Raw genomic sequence first — 23,005 nt, forward strand, 5'->3', positions numbered from 1 at the left:
GAGAGTACTACACAAAAGACTAGTTCAGGTTCTGCAGTTAGCAAAGTCATTGAACTCCAAGCTTGTGTCTGTGGCTGGAGCAAGGCGACAACGGTCAGGGCGTTGAAGATTCATCAAGGGAAAATGAAATGCTTGAGGGAGAAGGGACAAGGGCCTCGCATTGATCAGTACTTCTTGCAAAGTCAGTCAAGTCAGTCGAATGAAATCCAGCGACAGGAAGCAAACCACAGTTCACAGGATATAAGTACCCCTGTCATAGAGGAGATGAGGGTTTGCACAGTTAGTGATGAACACATTGATACTTGTGAACCCGGTCAGACTAACCAGCATAAGAGAGAAAAGAACATCAACGGGCATAGGCCTGGAGTTGGATGGCCAAGAGCTTGTGAGAAAATTGCATGGCACACGGTAAACACAGATCTATGCTTTGCATTGGAAAGATTAACTGGTACAGTTGAAAAGAAGCTGGATAAATTTGGGGACATCATTTACGCATATGGAAGTGAGAGGTTTGGTGTTAAAAAAAGGAAGGAAAAAGTACAAACTACTCCTGCTGTATCTAGACGGCAGCAGACAATTGAAGGGTTAGTTAGATAAAGGAGACAGCTGAGGAAGCAATGGAAAAAAGCAGAACAAAGTCAGAAGGAGGGACTCAATCTCTTACAAAGGGCCATAAAAGATAAGCTTGCAACATTACGCAGAGCTGAGCGCCTACGGAAACGCTACAAAAAGGAGCGTGCAAGGGCTAATTTCTATAAAGACCCATTCAAATTCGTAAAGCAGTTATTCACCAGTGAGAAGAATGGCACTAGAGAGATATTTGGAGGAAACGCATACAGATGCAAAAAGGCATGAGCCTATGTCAATTCCGTCAGATATCCCACCTATCAATCCACCAGAATACCAAATGGAGGTCTGTGCACATAAGTGGAAAGAGATAGAGCAGGTTGTGAGAAAGGCAAGGGCTTCATCATCTCCAGGGCCTAATGGAGTTCCGTACAGAGTGTACAAGAGTGCTTCAGGAGTTCTACGAATTCTGTGGAAATTGATAAAAGTGGCATGGGAAAAGCAGGTTGTACCTAGAGCATGGCGCCGAGCAGGTTGAGTCTTTATACCTAAAGAAAAGGATGCTACAAGCATCAGTCAGTTTCGTCCTATTTCACTATTAAACGTCGAAGGTAAGATTTTCTTCAGCATTATTGCGCAGAGATTGTCAACGTACCTATTAAAGAATGGCTTCATTGACACTTCAGTTCAAAAAGCGGGCATTCCAGGGTTCTCAGGATGCTTACAACACATCAATGTTATCTGGCAACGAATTAAATCAGCTAAAAAGGAGAGGAAGGAGCTCCATGTGACATTCCTGGATTTGGCTAATGCATATAGTTCAGTGCCACATGAGCTTCTTTGGGCAGCATTTGATTTTTTTAGAGTACCAATGTCAATAACAAATTTAGTGAAAGCCTATTTTGGAGATTTGCAATTTAGTTTCTCAACTCCAAAATTCAGCAACGCATGGCAATGCTTAGAGGTTGGAATAATGGCAGGACGCACCATTTCTCCACTGGCTTTTACCATGGCAGTGGAAGTAATCATTAGGGCATCACGATGGGTAGTAGGAGGAGAGCGATTGGCTTTTGGGATGCGACTACCACCAATCAGACCATACATGGATGACATGACAACCATGACTACAATAGTAGCCTGCACTAATCGGTTATTGGGGAAGTTAACGGATAATATCGAAATGGGTATGAATGCAATTTAAGCCCTCTAAATCAAGGAGCATCTCAATAGTTAAAGGAAAGGTAGTAGATAAAACATTCTTCATTAATGGTGAGGCAATACCAACAGTTTCTGAGAAGCCAATGAAGAGTCTTGGGAGATGGTACGATGGCGATCTAAAGGACACAGTTGGAGTGGGAGAAGTTAGACGACAAGCAGTGGAAGGGTTGAAGAGCATAGACAGCTGTGCTCTACCAGGCAAACTAAAACTCTGGTGCTTTCAGTTTGGTCTACTGCCAAGGTTGCTGTGGCCACTGACTGTGTACAAGGTTTCTTTGACAACAGTGGATAAGCTGGAAGCGTTAATAAGTTCATACATCAGGAAATGGTTGGGAGTTCCACGCTGCCTCAGCAGAGTGGGACTTTATAGTAAAGGAGTATTGCAGCTGCCAGTCTCTGCTTTAACCGAGGAGTTTAAGTGTGCCAAGGTCAGACTGAAAATGACTTTAGCAGAGTCACGTGACAAATGTGTAAGGGAGGCAGCCCCTGTGGTAAAAACTGGTAGAAAAAGGTCAGCAAAGAAATCTGTGGTAGAGGCAAAGGCTTACCTTCAAATTGGGGATATCGTGGGACAGGTACAGCATGGAAGAGGGGGTTTTGGGCTCAGTTTAGCTCCTCCTAAATGGCACAAGGCAGGCCCAGCTCAAAGGAGGAAGCTGGTAGTCAACGAGGTGCGAAAGCAGGAGGAGAGGATGAGATGTATAAAAGCCATTTCCCAGGCCAAGCAGGGAGAGTGGATGAGATGGGAGAGTGTGGAAAAACGCAAAATGGGCTGGCAAGACCTTTGGTCAATGGAAGAGAGTAGGATCAGTTTCCTTATTAGGTCAACATATGATGTTCTCCCATCATTGTATAGTATTTAAAGACATTATGTTCCTGTGTATATTGCGTGAATGACGGGTGGTTGGGCAGATATTGTGTTTTGCGGTAGGTGGTATGCCATACGCAACCGTTGCCACTGAAACTGCATATTAACGCACCAGTGGGGCTCGACAGCCTTAGTCAAACGGGTTGGCGCGTATGGTTGGGTTGCGGTGAGATTGTGGTTAGGTCTCAGCAGCAGGAGGGATGTAGAGGTCAGTAAGCTGGGCTGAGTTGAGTGGGGGGCGGAGAGGGGTGACTCTGGGATGCCAGAGTCACTGTCGAGCCCTCTTGAGGTGTCGTGGGCTAGTCGACGAAACACTGAGGACGGAAGGTGCCCACTTGAAGAACCTAGAGATGTCCCCTACTCAGCTCAATCCAGACGGTTGTCATGGGGGGACCGCACTGTGGTTGCAGCCGTTGTGTGTGCTGACGCGTGTTAACACTATACAGAAGGAGATTTACATCACCATATGGAAAGAAGCGTAAATGGATGGAGAAGCATAGGTTACTGTAAAGCTATGTCTTAGTTGGTGCTTATCTTGGGGAAAGCTGAGTACAAATCAGCATGAAGTTTTAACATCTACTCTCGTGTAATGGAAATCATAAATGAAATGCACAAAGCCCTTTTAACAAGCAGGCCTATCCATAATTATTTATTTGTTATATTATCTGGAATAATTACGAAAACCCGTGCAGCAGGACTATTCATTTATTTATATATTCAGTTTAATTTTCTATTTATTATAGATAGGACTATATACTTTATTTATTAAAATTAAACTACATGTGTCCATTGATTGTGAAGTTAGACATAGAAAATTGCAGATCAAGCGCATGGGGCTGCATGTTTTTTCTTGTTATAAATTGTTTCCTATTTTCCGTTCCCTTTCAGTCGATAACGTCGGATGTAGTCGACGCCGACTGAAATGGGATCTCGCTAGAGAGCCTGTCTTCTTCGAGTACTATTGAACGAGCCAATGTAATTGGCGTGCGTGATTCGCATCACACACTCCGCCCCCGCGGCGCGGGTATAAATACGGAAGTGGATGCACGCACTAGTTGCCTTTCGCTTCGGAGCCGATCGTTTGATGTCTCTGAGAGTGCTGTTGTCTACAACGAGCGAGTGTGTCGGTGTGCTTCAGGAAGACTCTCCCAGTGCTGGTGTTCTACAGCGCGAGTGCAGCGGTGATCGCGAGCTTTGAGCTCTCAACTGCTGTTTTAACAGCAACAAATTTCTAAATGTTTGTGTGTGTTGATGGCTGGTTAGAGGGCGGAAAAGTGAGTGCTTCACTGTTTCAGTTCTCTGTTCAGTGTTGCCGCGGTCATTCCCCTGTGTGCTCCGGCACTGGTGACGGTCCTATTTTCTGAAAGAGCAACACGGGTGCGTTTGCGTCTTTTTCAAGATGTCATTCCGCCCGTGCGTTTCTGGGTGCGGTCGTTCCCTGTCTCTCTCTGATGGTCACAACTGTTGTGTCACGTGTTTGGCTTACAGCACGCTGAGACAGCTTTTGTGGACAGCTCATGTTTTCACTGTGGGAACATGACTGTCGCAGTGTTGAGGGCGAGACTCGCCTTCGTTCGCGGAGAGCGAGTCCCCATTACCATGCCCCACCCTCGGGTGCTGTGTGGGATGGGTGACCGGAGGATAGCGTTGGATGTCCCGCCCGGTAACCATTCCCTGTGGGCTCCTCACTCCTCCCTTCCACTGCAACCACTGGAGCCTCCTGTGTTGTCTGCTGGTCCATCTGTAATGGGTGGGCCAGCGGTTTCACTCGGGGCTCCCCTGGAGGACAGGACGCCGATTGCAGCATCGGAGGGTGAGCTGACTTCTAGAGATGATGACTCGGCTGCATTGTCTCCCTCCGGGAGTTCAATGTTGCCCGAGCCGGATCCAGAATTATCAGCTATGCTGAAACGGGCCGCCGAGGCTGCCGGGCTCGAGTAGAACCTCCACCGTGTCCCGTTCAGTCTCGGTTGGAATCTGGAGTTTGGTATCTTGGGGCGGGCCGCGCTGGTTCTCAGCTCGCCGCCCCAGTGCCTTTCTTTCCCGAAATGCATGGAGAGCTTATCAGGTGGTGAACAGCATCTTTCTCTGCCAGAAACTGCCTGAATTGCTTTTCCCCCTCATTACCCTTGATGGAGGAACGGTGAAGGGTTGCGAGGTGTCCCTCCATTGGAGCGGTCTGTCGACACAGGTGCACCTGTGTCCGGCGGCCGCTGCCTTTTGGGGGGATCCTCGTCTCCCCCCTAAGGCCTGTGAGTTTCGTCCGTTCCGACGGGCAGAGCTTACAAAGCCTGTGGGCAAGCCCCTTCCTCTTGCGTGCCATGGCGTTGCTGCAGGCTAGGGCACCCATGGCATGCACGAGGGTAATCCAGACCGTGCGCTCATAGGTGAGCACCGCACTGCATCCGACCTCACCCTCCGGGGTACGGGTGTCGTAGCGTGCGTGATCGGTCTGGCGATGTCCACCTTGGTGGTCCAGTAGCGCCTTCGTTGGCTCAGCCTGGTTGGTATGGCGGATGCGGACAAGGTTCGGTTCCTGGTCTCCCCAATTTCCCAGGTTGGGCTGGTCGGCGACGCGGTGGAGAACTGCATCAAACAGTTCTCTGCCGCTCAAGCGCAGACGGAGGTCATCCGGCACATCCTGCCCCGGTGGCCAGCTGCTGCCTCCACCCGCCGCCGGTGGCAGCTCCTCCGCCTGCTCGTCGCCGTGGGCGTTCTCCGGCCGCCGCTCCTGCTGGCCCTCCGCAGCAGCCTCCACCCAGGCCTCAGCAGGGAGCCGGCCGCAGTAGAGACGCCCAGCCCGCACCAGGCGCTGCCAAGCCAGGTGGCAAGCGACAGCGAAAGCATTCCGGAGCGGGCCGCCCAGGAATGGATGAGATGCTCTTGGAGTGGCACGATCACTCCCTCCCCCCAGGTGAGGGCCGGGTGGAGCCTTTGTTTGTGTGTGTGTCTGTTCCGCCGCTGGCTCCCCAAAAAAAAAAAAAAAAAAAGCGGAGCAAGCGGTACCCACACTTCAAAGAGAGAGCAATTTCATCTGTTCCTGGGTCCCAAGAGGGCCAGTCTGGCGGGTGTGACCCTGTATAGCCTTACACCCCTCAGCTCCCCCTTGGTCGCCAGCAGGCAGCTTGGTGCGTTCGAGGACCCGGTCATCCGCCTTCTCACGCGCCCCCTGCCGCATGTGGAGACAGGTAAGTGTTGCACAGCACACTAACACCACTCTCTCTACTTTGCTGCCCCACCTCAGGCTCGGCTACCCCGCTCAAGTCAGTGATAGTCATCACATTAGGTGTTGAGCAGACGTGCTCCTGAAAATTCAGTGATATTCATCACACCGAGTGTTGAGCAGTGCTCCTGACTTGTGCGTGCTTATCTTATCCTGCTGGCGAAGGATTTGATATAGCCGCTCCTCCAGCCGGTACGAAGGCCAGTTGTAAACTCGTTCTTCGTGCTACTAGGTGGTGGGTCGTGACCATCTGGGCCCAAGATTGGTCTGCAGCTTTGACCTGAAAGACACGTAGTGTCCTTCCCCTCGAGTGCTCCAGAGCCCGTTGGGTCTTCAGGTCAACTGGAAGAGAGTAATCTCGCCCACGGGCTGAGTATCTCTTTTTCAGTTTTGGAGAGGTACTCGGTCCAACACGTCTCTCCAGTGAGAATGTGTCCAGCTGGTGTTGAAGTGAGAAAGGGTCCCACTGAAAAGATTCAGAGGCTCCTGGGGTATACGATAGCCGCAGCCTTTGGCTTCCTCCGTATGTGACCGCTTCAGCGCTAGCTTTACGATCGAGTCCTGAGGTGACCGTGGCAGAGCAGCTCACCCTGTGGGACTATAGTTCATCCCGGTCTGCTGCCAAACCCTCCTCAGCAGAGGGGCCATGTACAAAGGGCGTGTTTTAACGGGGGCCTGGGCGACCCCCGACTACACGGGCATTCGTGCCTCGAGTTGTTAGACATTGCGGGTGTCACAAACTCTCCCGTCACCTCCTCCTTGGAGTCAGACGCTTCTGAGGGCGCCTTGTTCCACTCCTCCCGCTTACTCAATCGTGCCGCCATCGAGCCTCACGGCAGTTTTAGCCAGGGCAAGTGGAGACTCCATCCCCTGGGTCCGCTGGGTCTTGACCATTCCGGGGCCGCTCAATTGCCCCCCCGGTTTTATTTTTCCGCCAGTGTTTGGGTAAACCGAGCGGACTACCCTTGGACAAACACTGGGTCTCAGCTGCCCCGGGGGCCCGCAGAATACGTTTAACCCCAGTGAGCCTTCTAAGAAGTGACTGCGACTCAGGGTCGCCTTGCGCCTGCTCAAGTCAGTGAGATCATCCCACTTCATGTTGAGCAGAGTTGCTCCTGAAACTCAGTGAAGTTCATCGCACTCAGGTGTTGAGCAGCAATGCTCCTGTAGCTCAGTGAGTCCATCACAGGTAGCTCAGTGAATTCATCACACGCAGTGCTGAGCAGAAATGCTCCTGGTGCTCAGTGAAGTTCCTCGCACTCAAGTGTTGAGCAGAAATGCTCCTGAAGCTCAGTGAGTTTATCACACTCAGGTGTTGAGCAGTAATGCTCCTGAAGCTCAGTGAACTTGTCACACTCAAGTGCTGAGCAGAAATGCTCCTGTCGTTCAGTGAAATTCTTCGCACTCAAGTGTTGAGCAGAAATGCTCCTGAAGCTCAGTGAGTTTATCACACTCAGGTGTTGAGCAGGAATGCTCCTGAAGTTCAGTGAACTTGTCACACTCAAGTGCTGAGCAGAAATGCTCCTGTCGCTCAGTGAGGTTCTTCGTACTCAAGTGTTGAGCAGAAATGCTCCTGAAGCTCGGTGAGTTTATCACACTCAGGTGTTGAGCAGGAATGCTCCTGAAGCTCAGTGAACTTGTCACACCCAAGTGCTGAGCAGAAAATGCTCCTGAAGCCCAGTGATCTTCACATGTTGTGTTGAGCAATGCTCCTGTCTTTTGCGCCCGTCACTTGCACCTACGTGCCAAATCAGGAGAGGAACAGGTCTTCATAGTTGCCCCTTATTGGCCCAACTAGACCTGGCTCCCATCAACAGCCTTCCTGACTTCCCCGGAAAACTCTTCGGGGGCGGGGCACGATGGCATACGCGTTCTTCCCCCGGGGATTCCGGGCGGTCTTACATCTGAACGCGGAGGTTCAGGTGGCTATCACAAGAATGTGTGACAGTTACCATCACTTCTGCGAGCACCCCCTAGAATGGGGTAGCGTGCTTACGCCTTTAGAAGTGGAACCTAGTCGTTGAGTGCGTCTTCTCTCCAGAGGAGATCCTGAAAGCTTTCGATCACTTCAGTGCTCTCTTTCCTGCAAAATGGGTTGCAGTAGGCTGTTTTCCTTCACCCTCAAAATGATGTTGCCTCGGTGTTTAAACGACGCTCATCGTGTTGCAGAAGTATGCAGAAGCACGTTCTGATCGTCAGGTTCCTGAGGAGCAAGGTCTTGTAGATCCTTGTGTCCCTCTTTATCCTCTTGGGCCTTGTCCCTGGTGCGACTGCACTGCAGAGACCGCCCCTGAGCCACTGCAGGTAGTGAGTTAAAAATTCTGTTATATCAGTTCTCCTGCTCGCGTGGTCTCTACTAGAGGGTAGGGACTTGCTCGCTTTCGGTCAACGTATTGTGCCTGGAGTCTGGGCCGGCTAACTCTCACAAGCTGAGACCCCGGCTCGGATTGTGCCCAAGGTTCCTACCTCTCCCGTAATAAGAGCAGGTGGTGAGCCTGCAAGCGCTGCCCTGGAGGAGGCAGATCCAGCCCTGGCTTCTCTGTCCGTTCGCTTGGACGTGTACAGAATGCAAGTCATAGACCTCAGACCAGCTCTTCAAATATCTGTTGGAATTCAGCAGAGAGGGAAGGCTGTTTCCATGCAAAGTTGCACTTAGTGCTTGCCTTCATTTCGGCAAAGATCCGAGATGCAACATGTCCACTTTGGTGTTGAGCTCCTCTATGATGAGTGTAAAGTGCTCCGCCTGGGCGTTGACGATATACTTTGCTAAACAGATTCTAGAGTTGGGGGCTGGACGACACCTAGTTGAACCGCTGCTTCCCGTGGGCTCCCTTCTCATGAAGCCAGTTTCACCGTGAGCCCGGTTCAAGTGTCGGCTTGCTGCGCCATTCCCCTCCTATGGACTGGATACGTGCGCCTTTCTACTCCAGTTGAGTTCCCTTAAAATTGAACCCTGTTGAGTTCCTCCACACCCCTCCGACGTCGGACGTGCGGAACGTCTGGTGTTAGGCCTACCACTCGTAAGCAGTGTGGAACCTGTGTTAGGCTGGGTCCATATGTTGCGGTCCCTTCGGTGACCCCATATGTGTATTCTTCCACGATACGGCTCCCTGCGGTGAGCCCGTGTCTTCCCTCGGCAGAGTCTCTCTGCCGTCACTGTCCGGTGTGTCTCCCCCCGTCTTAGGCTGGAGCCACCCCAGTGACATTCCATATGTTAGACTGCCCGGTTTCCGCCCAGTTCATATGTGTATTCTCCACATTACCTCCCTCTGGGTTGGATGTGGCTTCCGCAGTGTCCCTTCCTTCCAACGTACGGGGAACGCTTTCCCAGTGGTCCTGTAGGAACAGCAGTGACTTCCCTGGCCTAAGCCCTGTCCTTCCCCGCCTTAAGTTTGCGGGGGCATCAGGAGGCTTTGGTTTAGGCACTGGAAGGTGGCAGCGTTAGTGGCGTGTTCAATGGTTTATCCCATTTCAGTCGGCGTCAACTACGTCCGACGTTATCGACTGAAAGGGAACGTCCTGGTTGCGTATGCAACCCACCGTTCCCTGAAGGAGGGAACGGAGGACGTAGTCCCCTTGCCACTACCGCTGGACCACCGCTGACCCCGGGTTACTCTCGGCTCCTCAGCGAAAAGCAACTAGTGCGTGCATCCACTTCCGTATTTATACCCGCGCCGCGGGGGCGGAGTGTGTGATGCGAATCACACACTCATCACACAATTACATTGGCTCGTTCAATAGTACTCGAAGAAGACAGGCTCTCTAGCGAGATCCCATTTCAGTCGGCGTCGACTACGTCCTCCGTTCCCTCCTTCAGGGAACGGTGGGTTGCATACGCAACCAGGACGTTATTACAGTTAACAACGCACAGTGATATGGAACTATAATGCGGTCAAACCTACTTGAAACTATAGTCGTGCGTTTCCCTGAAAATAATTGCACACCTTAGAACGTTCTCAACCAATCATAATCAATCATTCAACAGCCCTGTAGTATAACTAGACATATTGCCCTTGACTTTGCTTACTGTTGGTTAGCTAACAGCATTGTGTCAAGCATTACTTCTCATAACTTTTTTTTCCTTGATTTTCTCATAGTAACGTTTTGTTTACGCGATCTTACTAAAAAATAGTTTTGCTATTTTTAAGGAGGTCCTTTTTTATCCTGTAAATTGACGCAAATAGACTGCTGACGATGATTTTTAAGTAGCGCAGGGCACTGATGGACCCAAACATTCTACATTGTATGGCAACCCCAGAATGAACGAGAAATATTGCTGCATATAAACAAGACATTGTGTAAAGGGGCAGAGTGAACTATTTGCACTCCGTTATGATACAGTTTTACAAAAATATTCAACTCTATTCATTGGCAGAATGAGGGAAATTGAGGAAAGTGAGGCACTTCTTGTGCAACAGATGGATCGAGGCTGTAAAAGCAGTTGGAATTGGTCTTGGCTGAAACTTGGAACTACAATCAAGGTCCATACAGTCAAACACACATTCATAATGTCTGACTTTTTTAAGAAAATTGAAAAAAAGGTTTGTGCTAAATGCACTCTCTGCATGAAGGAAATTAACTACAGTAACAGAGGAGTGCATGCCCTGTTTGCACACTGTCAGACATCCATACACACAAACAGAGTGACCTCAATCTTTTCAACTCAAAGTGTGGCACAACTCCCCCATAAGGAAGATCCTTTACCAGCTACTCAGAACCAGGTCACAGCAGCAGAAAAGGTCGGGGAAAGTGTTAAGCATCCAGTACCTATGTGTATTCGCATTGCTAATGGAGAGGTGAGTTTGTGTGTGTGTGCGTGTGTTTGTGTGTTGAAGACTAGTTAAACAAAAATCATTTTTGTGGAAATGAGTACATAATGAGGACAAAGCAAATGGAGATTTGTTTAAAATTAGTTTAAAATGAATCACTAAATGAGTAATTAATGTATTTTCTTTCTCTGTTTACTAGGCAATGGTCCTGGCAGTTATTGCTGAGCACTCTCTACCTCTGACAATGGCAATGTGTTGGTGGAGTTAAGCCAGTGTCTAGCTGCAGACAAGGCAGCCCTTAGCCAAATTAAACAGTCCCGCACTGCAGCTTCTTACAAAATGGTGTATGGTATGGGCCATACATTTGCAGAGAAAACATTCTCTAACTTACGACGATACCCCTTCTCTCTGAATGTGGATGAGAGTACCTTCAGTAGTTATAAGAAGGTCCTTTCTATGCTCGTCAGCTACTTCAACGAAGAGGTAAATTATGTTGTGGTTGAACACCTGGGCTCCCTTGAAGTTGTAAAAGTCAGTTCAGCCAGTTCGGAGAGGTTGATGTGTGACTTTTTTTTAGAAAAAGAACATTCCTTGGTCGAACCTAATCAGCATAATGCTGGACTCGTGCAATGTGATGCGCGGGAGTAAATCAGGGCTGTAGACAAGGATCCGAGAGAGGCATTGTCCCACTCTGCTTGATGTGGATGGTGACTCTTGCCATCATGTCAACAATGCTGCAAAGAGATTTGCAGAACCCTTTGGAAAAAACTACTTGGAGCAGCTCTTTGCAGACATCCCCACAGACCATCAAAGGGCATCAGATCAGGTATCTGAACATGCATTTAATGTTTTATGAAAAATCAGTTTATAACTAGTTTATTAACTGTTTTGAGTGTTGCTAGTAATGTAACATATGTTAAGGCTTTACTTGCAGTTGGCTTATCTGAAAGAAATAGCAGAGTTCCTGGACATACCGGCCACCAATCCCCAGCGATTTGTCTCCCATCGCTGGTTGTCAGCTTATGATGTAGGGATCAACACTAAAAGAATGTTACCTGTGTTCAGAGTGCTCTACTTTGGATTTATGGGAAAGCAGGACCAAGAACTGTACAACAAAATATTACAGGACCTGTACAGAGATCATAGTGTGAGTGACAAGGCTAAGCGAAGGGTTGAATTTATTCACCAGGATCTCTGCAAGAAGGGTATGTTTGTGTATGTATGTATGTATATATTGTAACAGACTGTTATATGGTGAAAAAGGATCTAAAATCCTACTATTGAATCTTAGTATTTAGTTGTAAACATGCTGTATGTGTCTGTCTATGTGAGAGACAGATGAATAAAATGTGTGTTGTACATCTATACCTACTGTTTTATGGTTATGATTTAGCAGACACTTTTGTCCCAAGTAAATTGTTATTATTATATCTTATTAGCCTAAGAAGTACACCTACTGTTAAAATCTTTGCAACACTTTATGAATACCATTGGTATTGCACAAACTTTAAATCTGCACTGTTATCTACATTTTGTATCTTTGTTTTTTTATTTCTTTTTGAAGGAATGACTGATTTGGGAAAGAAAAGGAAGGCCCGAATTGTAAAGAAGATTCGGGTGGAAAACCAAAAAGTGGACCTGAATCTTAGTGTGTACCTTAGTGTCCTCCCAATTTTGAAGGAATACGTTATGGTCTTTCAAGTGAGTATTTTTCTATACAGTGTATGCAACTCAACAGAAGTAAAATGATTCTGATGTCTATTGAAAAACAACAGCAAGTTCAGTTATAAAAATGTGATTTTTATGTTCATTGAAGGGAAGTAAAACCTTGGTTCACAAGCTTCATGACAAGCAACTTGAAGTGTTCATGAACTTTCTTGCCTGCTTCATCAAGCCCGAGCATCTGAAGATATCGCCAAACAAATTGCTAGAATTGGACTTGGCCAATAACACACTTCACTCCCAGATTTACATTGGGAAAGTCGCAGAAGACCTGATTGCAGCACATCCAAAGCATCCGGTTAGTATTTTAAATAAAGTTTACAACTTATTTTAATTTTCTGTCCATTTTATCATTAGCGGTTTAGAACAGGGGAACAGTATTGAGAAACTTGCCATTGTGCTGCAGCCATGAAACCTGAGTATGAACTCAGGATAAACCTGTTTTTTGTATGTTATGTGTTGCAGATAATCATGGATTTTATTGGGAAGGTGACCAAGACATACACAGCTTGTGGCAAGTACATGCAGAACAAACTACCTCTCAAAAGTAAGACCCTACAGGCCTTGTCCTTGTCCTGTGGTAAGAGGCCATTCCCAGGCTGTTCTTCAGCTGAAAGACTTGGCTATGATCATGAAACATTTAGTGCCCCTAGAAAGTGACATCACCCAGGAGATCATTAGGTACAATGTGGACCCTAACCTGACCAAGTATGAAGATGGAGATGACATTGTGAAGTGGTGGGCCCATGTCATGAGTTTGGGGAAGTATCCAGTTCTCATCCTGGTTATCAGAGGTGCCCTCTCCATCTTCCATGGGCCACTGGTAGAGTCCTCCTTTAGTCTCATGGGAGATGTGATTGACGCTAAAAGATCCAACATCAAGATCTCCACCTTTGATGCAGTGCAGACTGTGAAATATGTCCTGAGGTCTAGGGGCAAGACTGGCATTGGCATGTTCAAAAGAGATGACTTCAACATGGGGCCAATTGATAAAACTCTCTGCCGGAACATTAGGGCTGCAGGGAGAAGGGACAAGACCGACAGAGAGAAGAGGATGGAGGCAAAGCAGAAGAGGCAGGCGGAGTATGGCTGCAGTGCTACATGTGAAAGTGCCGAGAAGGCCAAGACCACTGCTCAGACTCACGTGATTCATAACAGAATAATTCGCCACACCGTGATCCAGCAGCGCCATTGACCAACATGAATCTAACAGGTACCATTCAGGACCCGCTGAGAAAGCGGTGTACTATTTATCAGTTTAATCGCATAATTTTTTTTGTGATCAACATTTTTATTGTTTTCTGTGGGGTGGGGTGGGGGGGTTACAGACATCTCCAAAATCATATGTGACTATATAAGGAGAAAAAAAAGAAAAATAAATAAGGATAAGAAAAAGAAAAGGAAAAACATCGCAATGGTATAATGATTGGATGAATGAGACAATACATATAAGACAATACATAAAACAACAGAAATATGTTCGGCAGGTATAGTTCACAACAAAGATTGCCTAGCTTTTGTCCCTGGTCCAAGAGATTATCCTAGATGAGAAATAATTCCAAGCTTTTACAGTCGCTGGTCGCGCCTTATTGAGTCGCGCAGTTGTATGTTCAAGGTTGACAATGTTGACAAGGCTATGGATCCAGAATGATTGCATACACATATCCGGAAAGAACCAGTTTTTCAAAATTGTTTTCTTTGCAGAAGTAAACCCTGCGAATAACATTTTGAACTGAATTTGCTTTAGATTTATATCAGAATTATCATTAAGGAGACAGAAACCAGGATTAGGAACAAAAAAAATGTTAAGTATATCCGCTAAAGATGAGTTTACATGCAACCAAAACTTAGAGATAACTGGACACTCCCAAAACATGTGTAAAAACGTTCCAGGTGAAGCAGTGCTACATATATGACAGTTGTGAGTAGGTTGTAATTTCATCTGGAATCTCTTATAAAGTGTGATGTAGGCTCTATGTATTGTTTTGAAGTGAATTAGTTGGTGAGCTAGGTTCTTAGAAGTCCTACTTAGATTGTACCAAATTCTCTCCCAATCTAGGTTTATATTTAAACTCCCCAACACCCTGTTCCATATGGATTCAATTGGTAAAGCCTTGGCACTATGCTGAATCAGTGCACTATATAAAGAGACAGAAGATCTGCCCAGTAATGGTGCAATCCAATGTAACAGGGGGTGTGAGGGGAGAAGAGAATTCCAGGGAACTCCATACGTTTTTAATGCTGATCTTAGCTGAAAGTAAACAAAATAAGAGGACCCAGGAAGATAAAAGCGTGTTCTTAAATCTTGAATGGAGCAGAGACCTTGAGTATCATATATATCACCTAATGTATTCACCCCAAGGGATGACCAAGATGGCTGATTAAATGGTTTGTTGCCACATAATAATCTCTGGTTATGCCATAGTGGCGTGTTCCGACAGAATTTAGGTGGGCCGCCCATCCACCGTTCTGCTTTCTTCCACACTTGTATAGAGTTAGCAATGATGGGCCCAAAACTCTTTTTTATTGTTTTGTTTGTTACACTAGAGAATAGGATGTCTTGCAGTTTGTGTGGTAATATTTTAGCAGATTCAATCAATCTCCATGCAGTGGTAGACTGTGGGTCTATCCATGTGCTGAGTGCTCTGATCTGAAATTACCAATAATAAAGTTCAACGCTTGGTACTGCCAGACCACCCAGCAGTTTGGGTCGTTGCAGTGTATTCAAACGAACCCTGGGCCGTCTACCATCCCAAATTAAACTGGAAATCATTGAGTGAATGTCTTTAAAGTAATTTGGAGGGGGGCAGAGTGGTAACATAAAAAAAAGGAAATTGAGACGGGGCAATATGTTCATTTTGACTGTATTAATTCTACCTTGAAGAGACGTTTTTAGATTCCTCCATCTATGAATGTCTGATTTTAATTTGCTTAACATGGTGTTGTAGCTGTCTCTGGTAATTTTATGTATGTTTTTATAGATCGTAATGCCCAGATATGTAAAAGAGCTTTTGTTCTGAATATAGATGGGAATAGGAACACTTGTGTGTATATTATTTAGAGGCATAAGTGCCGATTTAGTCCAATTAATTTTGTAACCTGACAGGCTGCTAATATTATCAAATTCTTTAATAACTGGGTGAATAGAGGTGTCAAAGTTATCTAAGAACAAAATTATATCATCCGCGTACAGAGATATAATATGATTATGATGACCAATTTCCATAGGGGAAGCTGTAGATTGCCTGATGGCTTGTGCTAGAGGTTCCAGAGAAAGACATAATAAAAGTCTTACCTAAACTCTTACCTAAACCTCCCTCTTACCTAAACTCATTACTTCAGACTTACGTGCCATCCAGAAACTTGCGCTCTGCTAGCGAATGTCGTCTTGTGGCACCATCTCAAAGAGGCACAAAATCTCTTTCTCGGACCTTTACCATGACTGTTCCCTGTTGGTGGAATGATCTGCCTAACTCAACCAGAGCTTCTGAGTCAGTAGCCACTTTCAAGAAACTGCTGAAGACGTATCTTTTTCGGCAGCACTTGATTCAGTAGTACTAACACTTTCTCTTCTCTTCTATTCTTTAAAAAAAAAAAATGCACTAAAGTTAAACTGAGAGGGGTTATAGCCCTTGCGTATTGTTGTCCTACTGTTAGTTTAACTGCTTCTATTGTTCTCATTTGTAAGTCGCTTTGGATAAAAGCGTCTGCTAAATGATTAAATGTAAATGTAAAAGTGGCGAGAGTGGACACCCCTGTCTTGTACCACGCTGCAGGGTAAAAGGAGAAGAGATTATGTCACCTGTTAGAACACTTGCTAAAGGTGAGTGGTATAGCGCCTTGATCATTGCTATGAAATTATGCCTGAAACCGAAACGTTGTAGAACTGCCCACATATATTTCCACTCTATCCTATCGAATGCTTTCTCTGCGTCCAGTGAAAACACAGCACAAGGATTTGGGTGTGTCTCTGCCACCTCTATAATGTGTTGCAGCCTTATCATGTTATCAGATGCATAGCGTCCCTTGATAAAGCCTGTTTGGTCTACATTGACTAGAGATTGAATAACTTTTTCCAGGCGCAGAGCGAGTACTTTGGCATATATCTTCAGATCACTTGTAAGTAAAGATATTGGTCTAAAGCTAGAACACTCAAAAGGATCTTTTCCCTTTTTCAAGAGTAAGGTGATGAGTGCTGTTTTTTGGTCTCTATGGAAGGTCCCACTTTGGATTGCAAAATTAAATGAATCCAGCATGAGTGTGCCCACCATGTCCCATAGTTCTAAATAAAGCTCTGGAGGGAGGCCATCCAATCCAGGCGATTTGCCTTTGTTGAGACTTTTCACAGCTTTATATGGTTCTTCCAGCTCTAATACAGCTTCCAGATCATCTTGATCAGTTTGCTTGAGGCAGGGAAGCTCTAGTTTGTCAAGAAAATGTTTACTGGTAGCATCGTGATAGGAAATCTCTGATTTGTATAAGTTTTCATAAAATGTTAAGAATGTATTATTAATGGCCTGCGGATTGGTAGTAATTTTGCCCTCAGGTGTATTTATTGCTGGGATGCAAGCTTTTGTTTCACATTCCTTAAGCATAAGAGCGAGTAGGTGACTAGGCCTCTCTGCTTCAAAACAGTACTTTTGTCTGGTTTTATGCAAGATAAATTCCGCCTTTGATACGGCCAGTGTCTTGTATTCATCTTTCAAAGATGCCAGCAATTTAGACTGATCATCTGAGAATCTTTTTGCAAATTCTATAATGATTCTATTTTGTTTTCAAGATTTGTGATCTGCGAAACTTTTGTTTTAGCTAAAGTTGAGGAGAATGAAATACAGAAACCCCGTAAAAAACACTTCGTAGCCTCCCATAGAACTTGTGGATTAGAACAATCCTTTGTGTTAATATCTAAAAAATCTTTTAATTGTGCTTTGAGTGAACTAAGAAATCCAGCGTTAGTTAGTAAAGATGTGTTTAAACGCCACCTGGGGGCCTTTGACTTGATATTGGGCAGATCGATGTTGCATATAAGTGCGGAGTGATCAGATAGTAGAATTGGTAAAATAGTAATCGACGTATGTCCTGCAATTAGGGTTGGGCTAAGAAAAATTTAATCTATCCGGGAAAATGATTTATGTCTATTGGAGAAAAATGTGTAATCTCTAGCAGTAGCGTTCTGTATGTGCCAAACATCCACATGATTTAAATCTTTGAGAAGTGTATTCAATAAGGTAGATGAAGGATTGGCCATTACATCTGAATTAGATTTATCAAGAGACGGATTAAGGACTGCATTGAAGTCACCTCCCACCACTACAGAACAGTCATTTTGTTCTAACAATGTGTTTCCAATGTAAGAAAATTCAGGCTCATTTGGGCAGTAAATGGACGTGAAAGCTAATTTATGATTGAGTATACAAACCCGGGCAAAAGCAAGTCTTCCATTCTCATCATTTCCAGTAACATTTACATTGCATGATATTTTCCGGTTAAGCAGGATGCATACTCCCTTGGTCTTATTTAGGGCTCACGATGATGCAATTAATCTATAATGCTTATTTTGAAATCGTGCCACGTCACATTGTTTTAGGTGTGTTTCTTGAATAAGGGCGATGTCTACCTTTTTACGATATAGATACTCAAGAACACGAGTGCGTTTGATAGCGGAGTTTAGGCCATTCACATTGAGTGATAATATATTCAATGACTGCATCGACATATTATACCGCTAAGATCTGTCTTAAAATATGAGCGTGTTAGTATAAGATAACAGAAGCGTGTAAACATCCTGCCAACTATCGTACAGATGTCCCACTGCTGATGTTCTATCAAAGAGTAGGAATATGTCTGCAAGGAGGGGGGAGGAGGGGGAGTAACTATATATAAAAACAAACACAGACCGCACGGGCAAAAAGCCGTAGGTCTGTAAGAACATAAACATCGTCTGATATGTGACCAATTTAGCCCAACGTATGGCTATAGTATCAGATAAGCCCACACAATCGTAACACATTAAATGAATACATTCGTCACCTCTCGAACTGGTAAAGCAAGGTTAAATTAGCATACTAGTTTTAGATCATTTCTAAGAGAAAAAAAAAAATTGTCAGAAGACATAGCCTAACTAAACTTACATTCCAAAATGCTTGATTGACCATGCAGGATAACTTGTTAGTTGATCTGAGTAAATTCCTCCATGTCCACTAAATTGCCTTCTCTAGCGTGAGGAGGCTCCCCATCGTTCTTTTCTTTGGTCAGGTTTGAGGCTGCGTCAGTAGCACCACCGTCGCGCCGTACCGGTGTAGAGGTGGACCTCCGTGGAAGAGAGTTGATAAAATCTTCGGCGGCCTGGGGGGAGTCGAACATCTTCCTCTCGCATTCATACTGCAGTTTAATCCGCGCAGGATAAATGAGGAATGGCTCCAGGCCCATGTCTTTAGCCTTCTTCATGATATAACTGAAGCTCTTTCTCTTTGCTGTTGTCGGTGGACTATAGTCGGGAAAGAACAGAATAGTGCCGGCTGTTGGCGCCGAAGTATGAGCTGGAGGCACGAGCAGGTGAGCTGCGCGTGAGCGGGTGGCTCCATTGAATGTGTATTTCACTGGATAAACTTGACGTGCACCGTTCAGGATAGCCGTTCTGTCTTGCAAACGCAGTAATCTGAAGATAAGGGTGCGCGGCTTGTTGGATTTAGCCTCACCTCCATCATACACATGATGTGCCCGTTCAATGTCAATGTCTCGGTCCACCAATGAGGGGATCCACCTCGGAAGATTATCCTTCAGGTAGCCGATTGCATCCGAACCCTCCACTGCTTCTGGTAAGCCAACCAGCCTTACATTATTCCTTCGACCCCTGTCCTCAAGGTCTGTCAACTTTGTGGTGAGCTGGTCTAGCTTTGTCTTTAGTTCGATAACCGATCGCTTGTCCTCTCGCGCAGCCGTCTGAACAGAGTCCACTCGGTCTTGAATCCGTTTAGTGTATTTGGCTAAATTCTCAAGTTCACTGTTGATCTCCTTTACGGTTTCATTAGTCTTTAGGTTTTCGGTTCGTAAATCACGTAGTGCTGGGACCAGGATAGAGTCCACAGCTTCCCTGACAGCGGAAGCTACGACCACATCTAGACCACATTGTTGTTCTTGGAGGGCTAGCTTTATGCCATTAGCAATAGCTGCATCGAGTTCTTCCTTGGAATTTGTCCTTGAATTTTTTCTTCATAGGCCATTGTTCATTTTCCCTTTTCCGTGCTTCTTTGATCGGGGAAGGATTCATGATGAGATAGGTGTCGAAGTATTTAAAGTATGTAATAGGATAATTGAGAAATGAAGATTATGCGAGCAGAGCTGAAAACTATGCTGGCATCGCTGTCAATGGGTCACGTGATCCTCTTTTAATCGCATCATTGAGGAATATGTGGAGGAGTGTATTTTTTATAGTCATCTTGTTGCTGGCGATGATTCAATGATTAAAGACTGTTTCTGGAGTGGACTAGACCCGGACATTAGAATAAATTTACCAGAGGAAGACCCCAGCTGGACCCTGGCACAGTATATTGACCTTGTCCTGGAGTTTTGCGGATCCCCCTTCACCGTAGGGAAGGTGGAGGAGGATGTTATCACGACCGCACTGCCTGAGAATCTTCTCGTCACTTCAGCCGTCAAGCTAGCCATGGCATCGGCCTATTGGTGTCCAGGACTGATGTCCACTGTGGCACAGCCGCCGCTGATGTTAGTGCAGAGGGCCAAGAAGACCGTCGTTCCATGGTCCCGTCTCCCAGTGCCTGTCCAGCCAGAGCCTGTCCAGCCAGAGCTTCCAGAGCCTCATCACGTCTCAGCAGAGCTTCCAGAGCCTCGTCAAGTCTCAGCAGAGCTGCCAGAGCCTCGTCACGTCTCAGCAGAGCTGCCAGAGCCTCGTCACGTCTCAGCAGAGCTGCCAGAGCCTCGTCACGTCTCAGCAGAGCTGCCAGAGCCTCGTCACGTCTCAGCAGAGCTGCCAGAGCCTCGTCACGTCTCAGCAGAGCTGCCAGAGCCTCGTGACGTCTCAGCAGAGCTACCCAGAGCCCAGAGGCTGTCTCCATATTCCTTGCCCTGCCGGCGCCGCCCAAGCTCCTGGCCCTGCCGGCGCCGCCTATGCTACCTATCAACCCAGAGACTGTTCACGTCTCGTCTACCGACCCAGAGACTGTTCACGTCACGTCTGCCGACCCAGAGACTGTTCACGTCACGTCTGCTGAGCCGGTGTCTCCGGACAAGATGGCCGCCGCCGAGCCGGTGTCTCCAGAAAAGATAGCCGCCGCCGAGCCGGTGTCTCCGGACAAGATGGCCGCCCCCGAGCCGGTGTCTCCGGACAATATGGCCGCGGCCGAGCCGGTGTCTCCGGACAAGATGGCCGCCACCGAGCCGGTGTCTGTTCCTGAGCCGGTGTCTGTTCCAGAGCCAGAGTCTGCTCCAGCCTATGACGCCGTAACTACCCCCAAGAAATTTTTTTGGGGGGGTAGTAGGTCCTCACCGTGGCAGCCCCGGGGCCCACGGCCACCAGAAAGATCTTCACCGTCATGGCCGCCCGAAGGGTCTTCTCTGCCGTGGCCGCCCGAAGAGTCTTCTCCGCCGTGGCCGCCCGAAGGGTCCTCACCGCCGTGGCCGCCCGAAGGGTCTTCACCGCCTTGTCCACCCTGGCCATCTGAACTGCCTGGTCCACCCTGGCCGCCTGCACAGCCTCCTCCGCCCTGGCCGCCTGCACAGCCTGCTCCGCCCTGGCCGCCTGCACAGCCTGCTCCGCCCTGGTCACCTGCACAGTCAGCTCCGCCCTGGTCGCCTGCACAGCCGGCTCCGCCCTGGTCGCCTGCACAGCCGGCTCCGCCCAAGCTCCACGACCCAGGTCGTGCGCCACATCAGCACCATTGTCACGATTAGCCACGCACTTCCTGGGTTTACTTGGACTACATTTCCCATCATTCACCTCCCTGGACTGATTACACCAAACACCATACACCTACACTGCACTGATTGCACACACACCTGCACTTCATTTACACACACTAAAGCCACTTCCACACACCACTTCTCGGCGAAGTATTGCATTGCTTACAATTCCAAGCGTTTATCTCTGTGTCTGCTGATCTGATATCTTACCAGGGACTGTGTACCTCGACCTCTGATCGTTCTCTGCCTGTCTTGACCCGGATTGCTCTTTGGACTTTGCCTTTTGCTTCCTGCCCTGACCTTTGCCTGTGACCTCGTCTTGCTCTTTGCTCTCTCCGTTGATCCTGTCTGCTGTTGATTTAGCCTGCCTGTTGACCATGCTCAATAAAGCTGCAATTGGATTTCTGTGCGTCTGCGCCATCATTACAACCATGCCCTGTTAGTCGCAAGCCAGAAGGTGATATCTTTGTCAGAATGTTACTGGAGAGAGGGAGTTTGCTGAATGTCATGGCTTCTACATATTTCCTTTGTAGCTGAGGGTAGAATGTGTTTTTCATTAGATTTGGATGAAAATAGCATATTCCTGGGCCCCGTGGACATCCACTGTTTTTAATTTACAAATTGGAAAATGCATCTCACCCATTTTGTCACTCCTGTACTCTTCTATTTTGGTGGAAATCACTCTGACTGAGTGAAAGAATGACAAAAGAGATGGAGACATGGAGTGAGGTGCAGTTGAGTAAAAGCCTGAAGGATGTGTGATCACAAAAACACACAGACTGAGAATTTCACGCTCCATCCTTGTGATTTTCCTGAGCTCTTGTCAGTCAACACCTCAGGCTGAGACATGAGTGGTCCCATCATGTCACTCATCAGCTCCTAGAGCCAATCAGAAAATAGCTATGTCCCCTGAGGGCCAATGGGATGGTAGTGTGTCGAAAGGAGCAGGTGTAGACTATGTAGGACACTATACTGTAGCTTTATGCCGCCTTGCTAAAAATGGAACTTCAGCATATTTTTCGGTGCTCCAAAATCAAATAAATGCTAAAACACATCGATTAGAGGTTTGTGTCTGCTTCAGTTTTTATTTGTTTTGTTTGTTTAAATAGAGTTTAATAACAATTCAATGCATTCATTTGGTTTGATTAATTTAGCATTGAATATTTTTTTTTACATTTTAGTCATTACTTTTAAATTAAATGAATGTAATGTCATTTTAAATGTACCAGTACTTTAATATAATATCTTTTTTTTACATACAGCCATTTCATTTTTCATATTTAATTTAACAATTTAATGGCTAATTCTGCATTTCTTTTTTTATGTAGATATTTAATTTCAAATTAAATTAAAATGTAATCTAATTTTAGATGTGTAATATATTATTTATATTTAGTCTTCCACTTCCATACATATTTTGCTTTATATATATATATATATATATATATATTTTTTTTTTTTTATTTAAATATTAAATATATATATTACTACAATTTTTATTTAAAATGACATATTATAATAAAGCATAAAACATTATATTAAAAACACATTTCATATAAACACACATTTAAAATTATACACACACATATATATATATATATATATATATATATATATATATTTATATGTGTATAATTTTAAATGTGTGTTTATATGAAATGTGTTTTTAATATAATTTAGTCATTACTTTTTGTTAAGGTTTAGCCATTTAAATGTCGT

At 46.0% G+C, this 23,005-nt stretch overlaps 2 protein-coding genes across 2 annotated transcripts in view; both read left to right on the plus strand.

The window, feature by feature from the left end:
* The window catches only part of accs (1-aminocyclopropane-1-carboxylate synthase homolog (Arabidopsis)(non-functional)), a 258,310-nt gene that overhangs the window by 143,485 nt on the left and 91,820 nt on the right, over nucleotides 1–23,005 (plus strand). The window lies entirely within an intron of this gene.
* Nucleotides 9,739–13,155, plus strand: LOC143720410 (uncharacterized). The gene is made up of 5 exons (XM_077209891.1): nucleotides 9,739–11,471; nucleotides 11,580–11,850; nucleotides 12,210–12,346; nucleotides 12,462–12,665; nucleotides 12,833–13,155. Exons 2-5 carry the CDS (start codon nucleotides 11,694–11,696, stop codon nucleotides 13,025–13,027), a joined length of 693 nt encoding a protein of 230 aa, XP_077066006.1. The 5' UTR covers nucleotides 9,739–11,471; nucleotides 11,580–11,693; the 3' UTR covers nucleotides 13,028–13,155.

The sequence above is a fragment of the Siphateles boraxobius genome, unplaced genomic scaffold (genome assembly GCF_051911475.1).
Source record: "Siphateles boraxobius isolate OS27281-9 unplaced genomic scaffold, OSU_SipBor_1 65, whole genome shotgun sequence".
Lineage (NCBI taxonomy): Eukaryota > Metazoa > Chordata > Actinopteri > Cypriniformes > Leuciscidae > Siphateles > Siphateles boraxobius.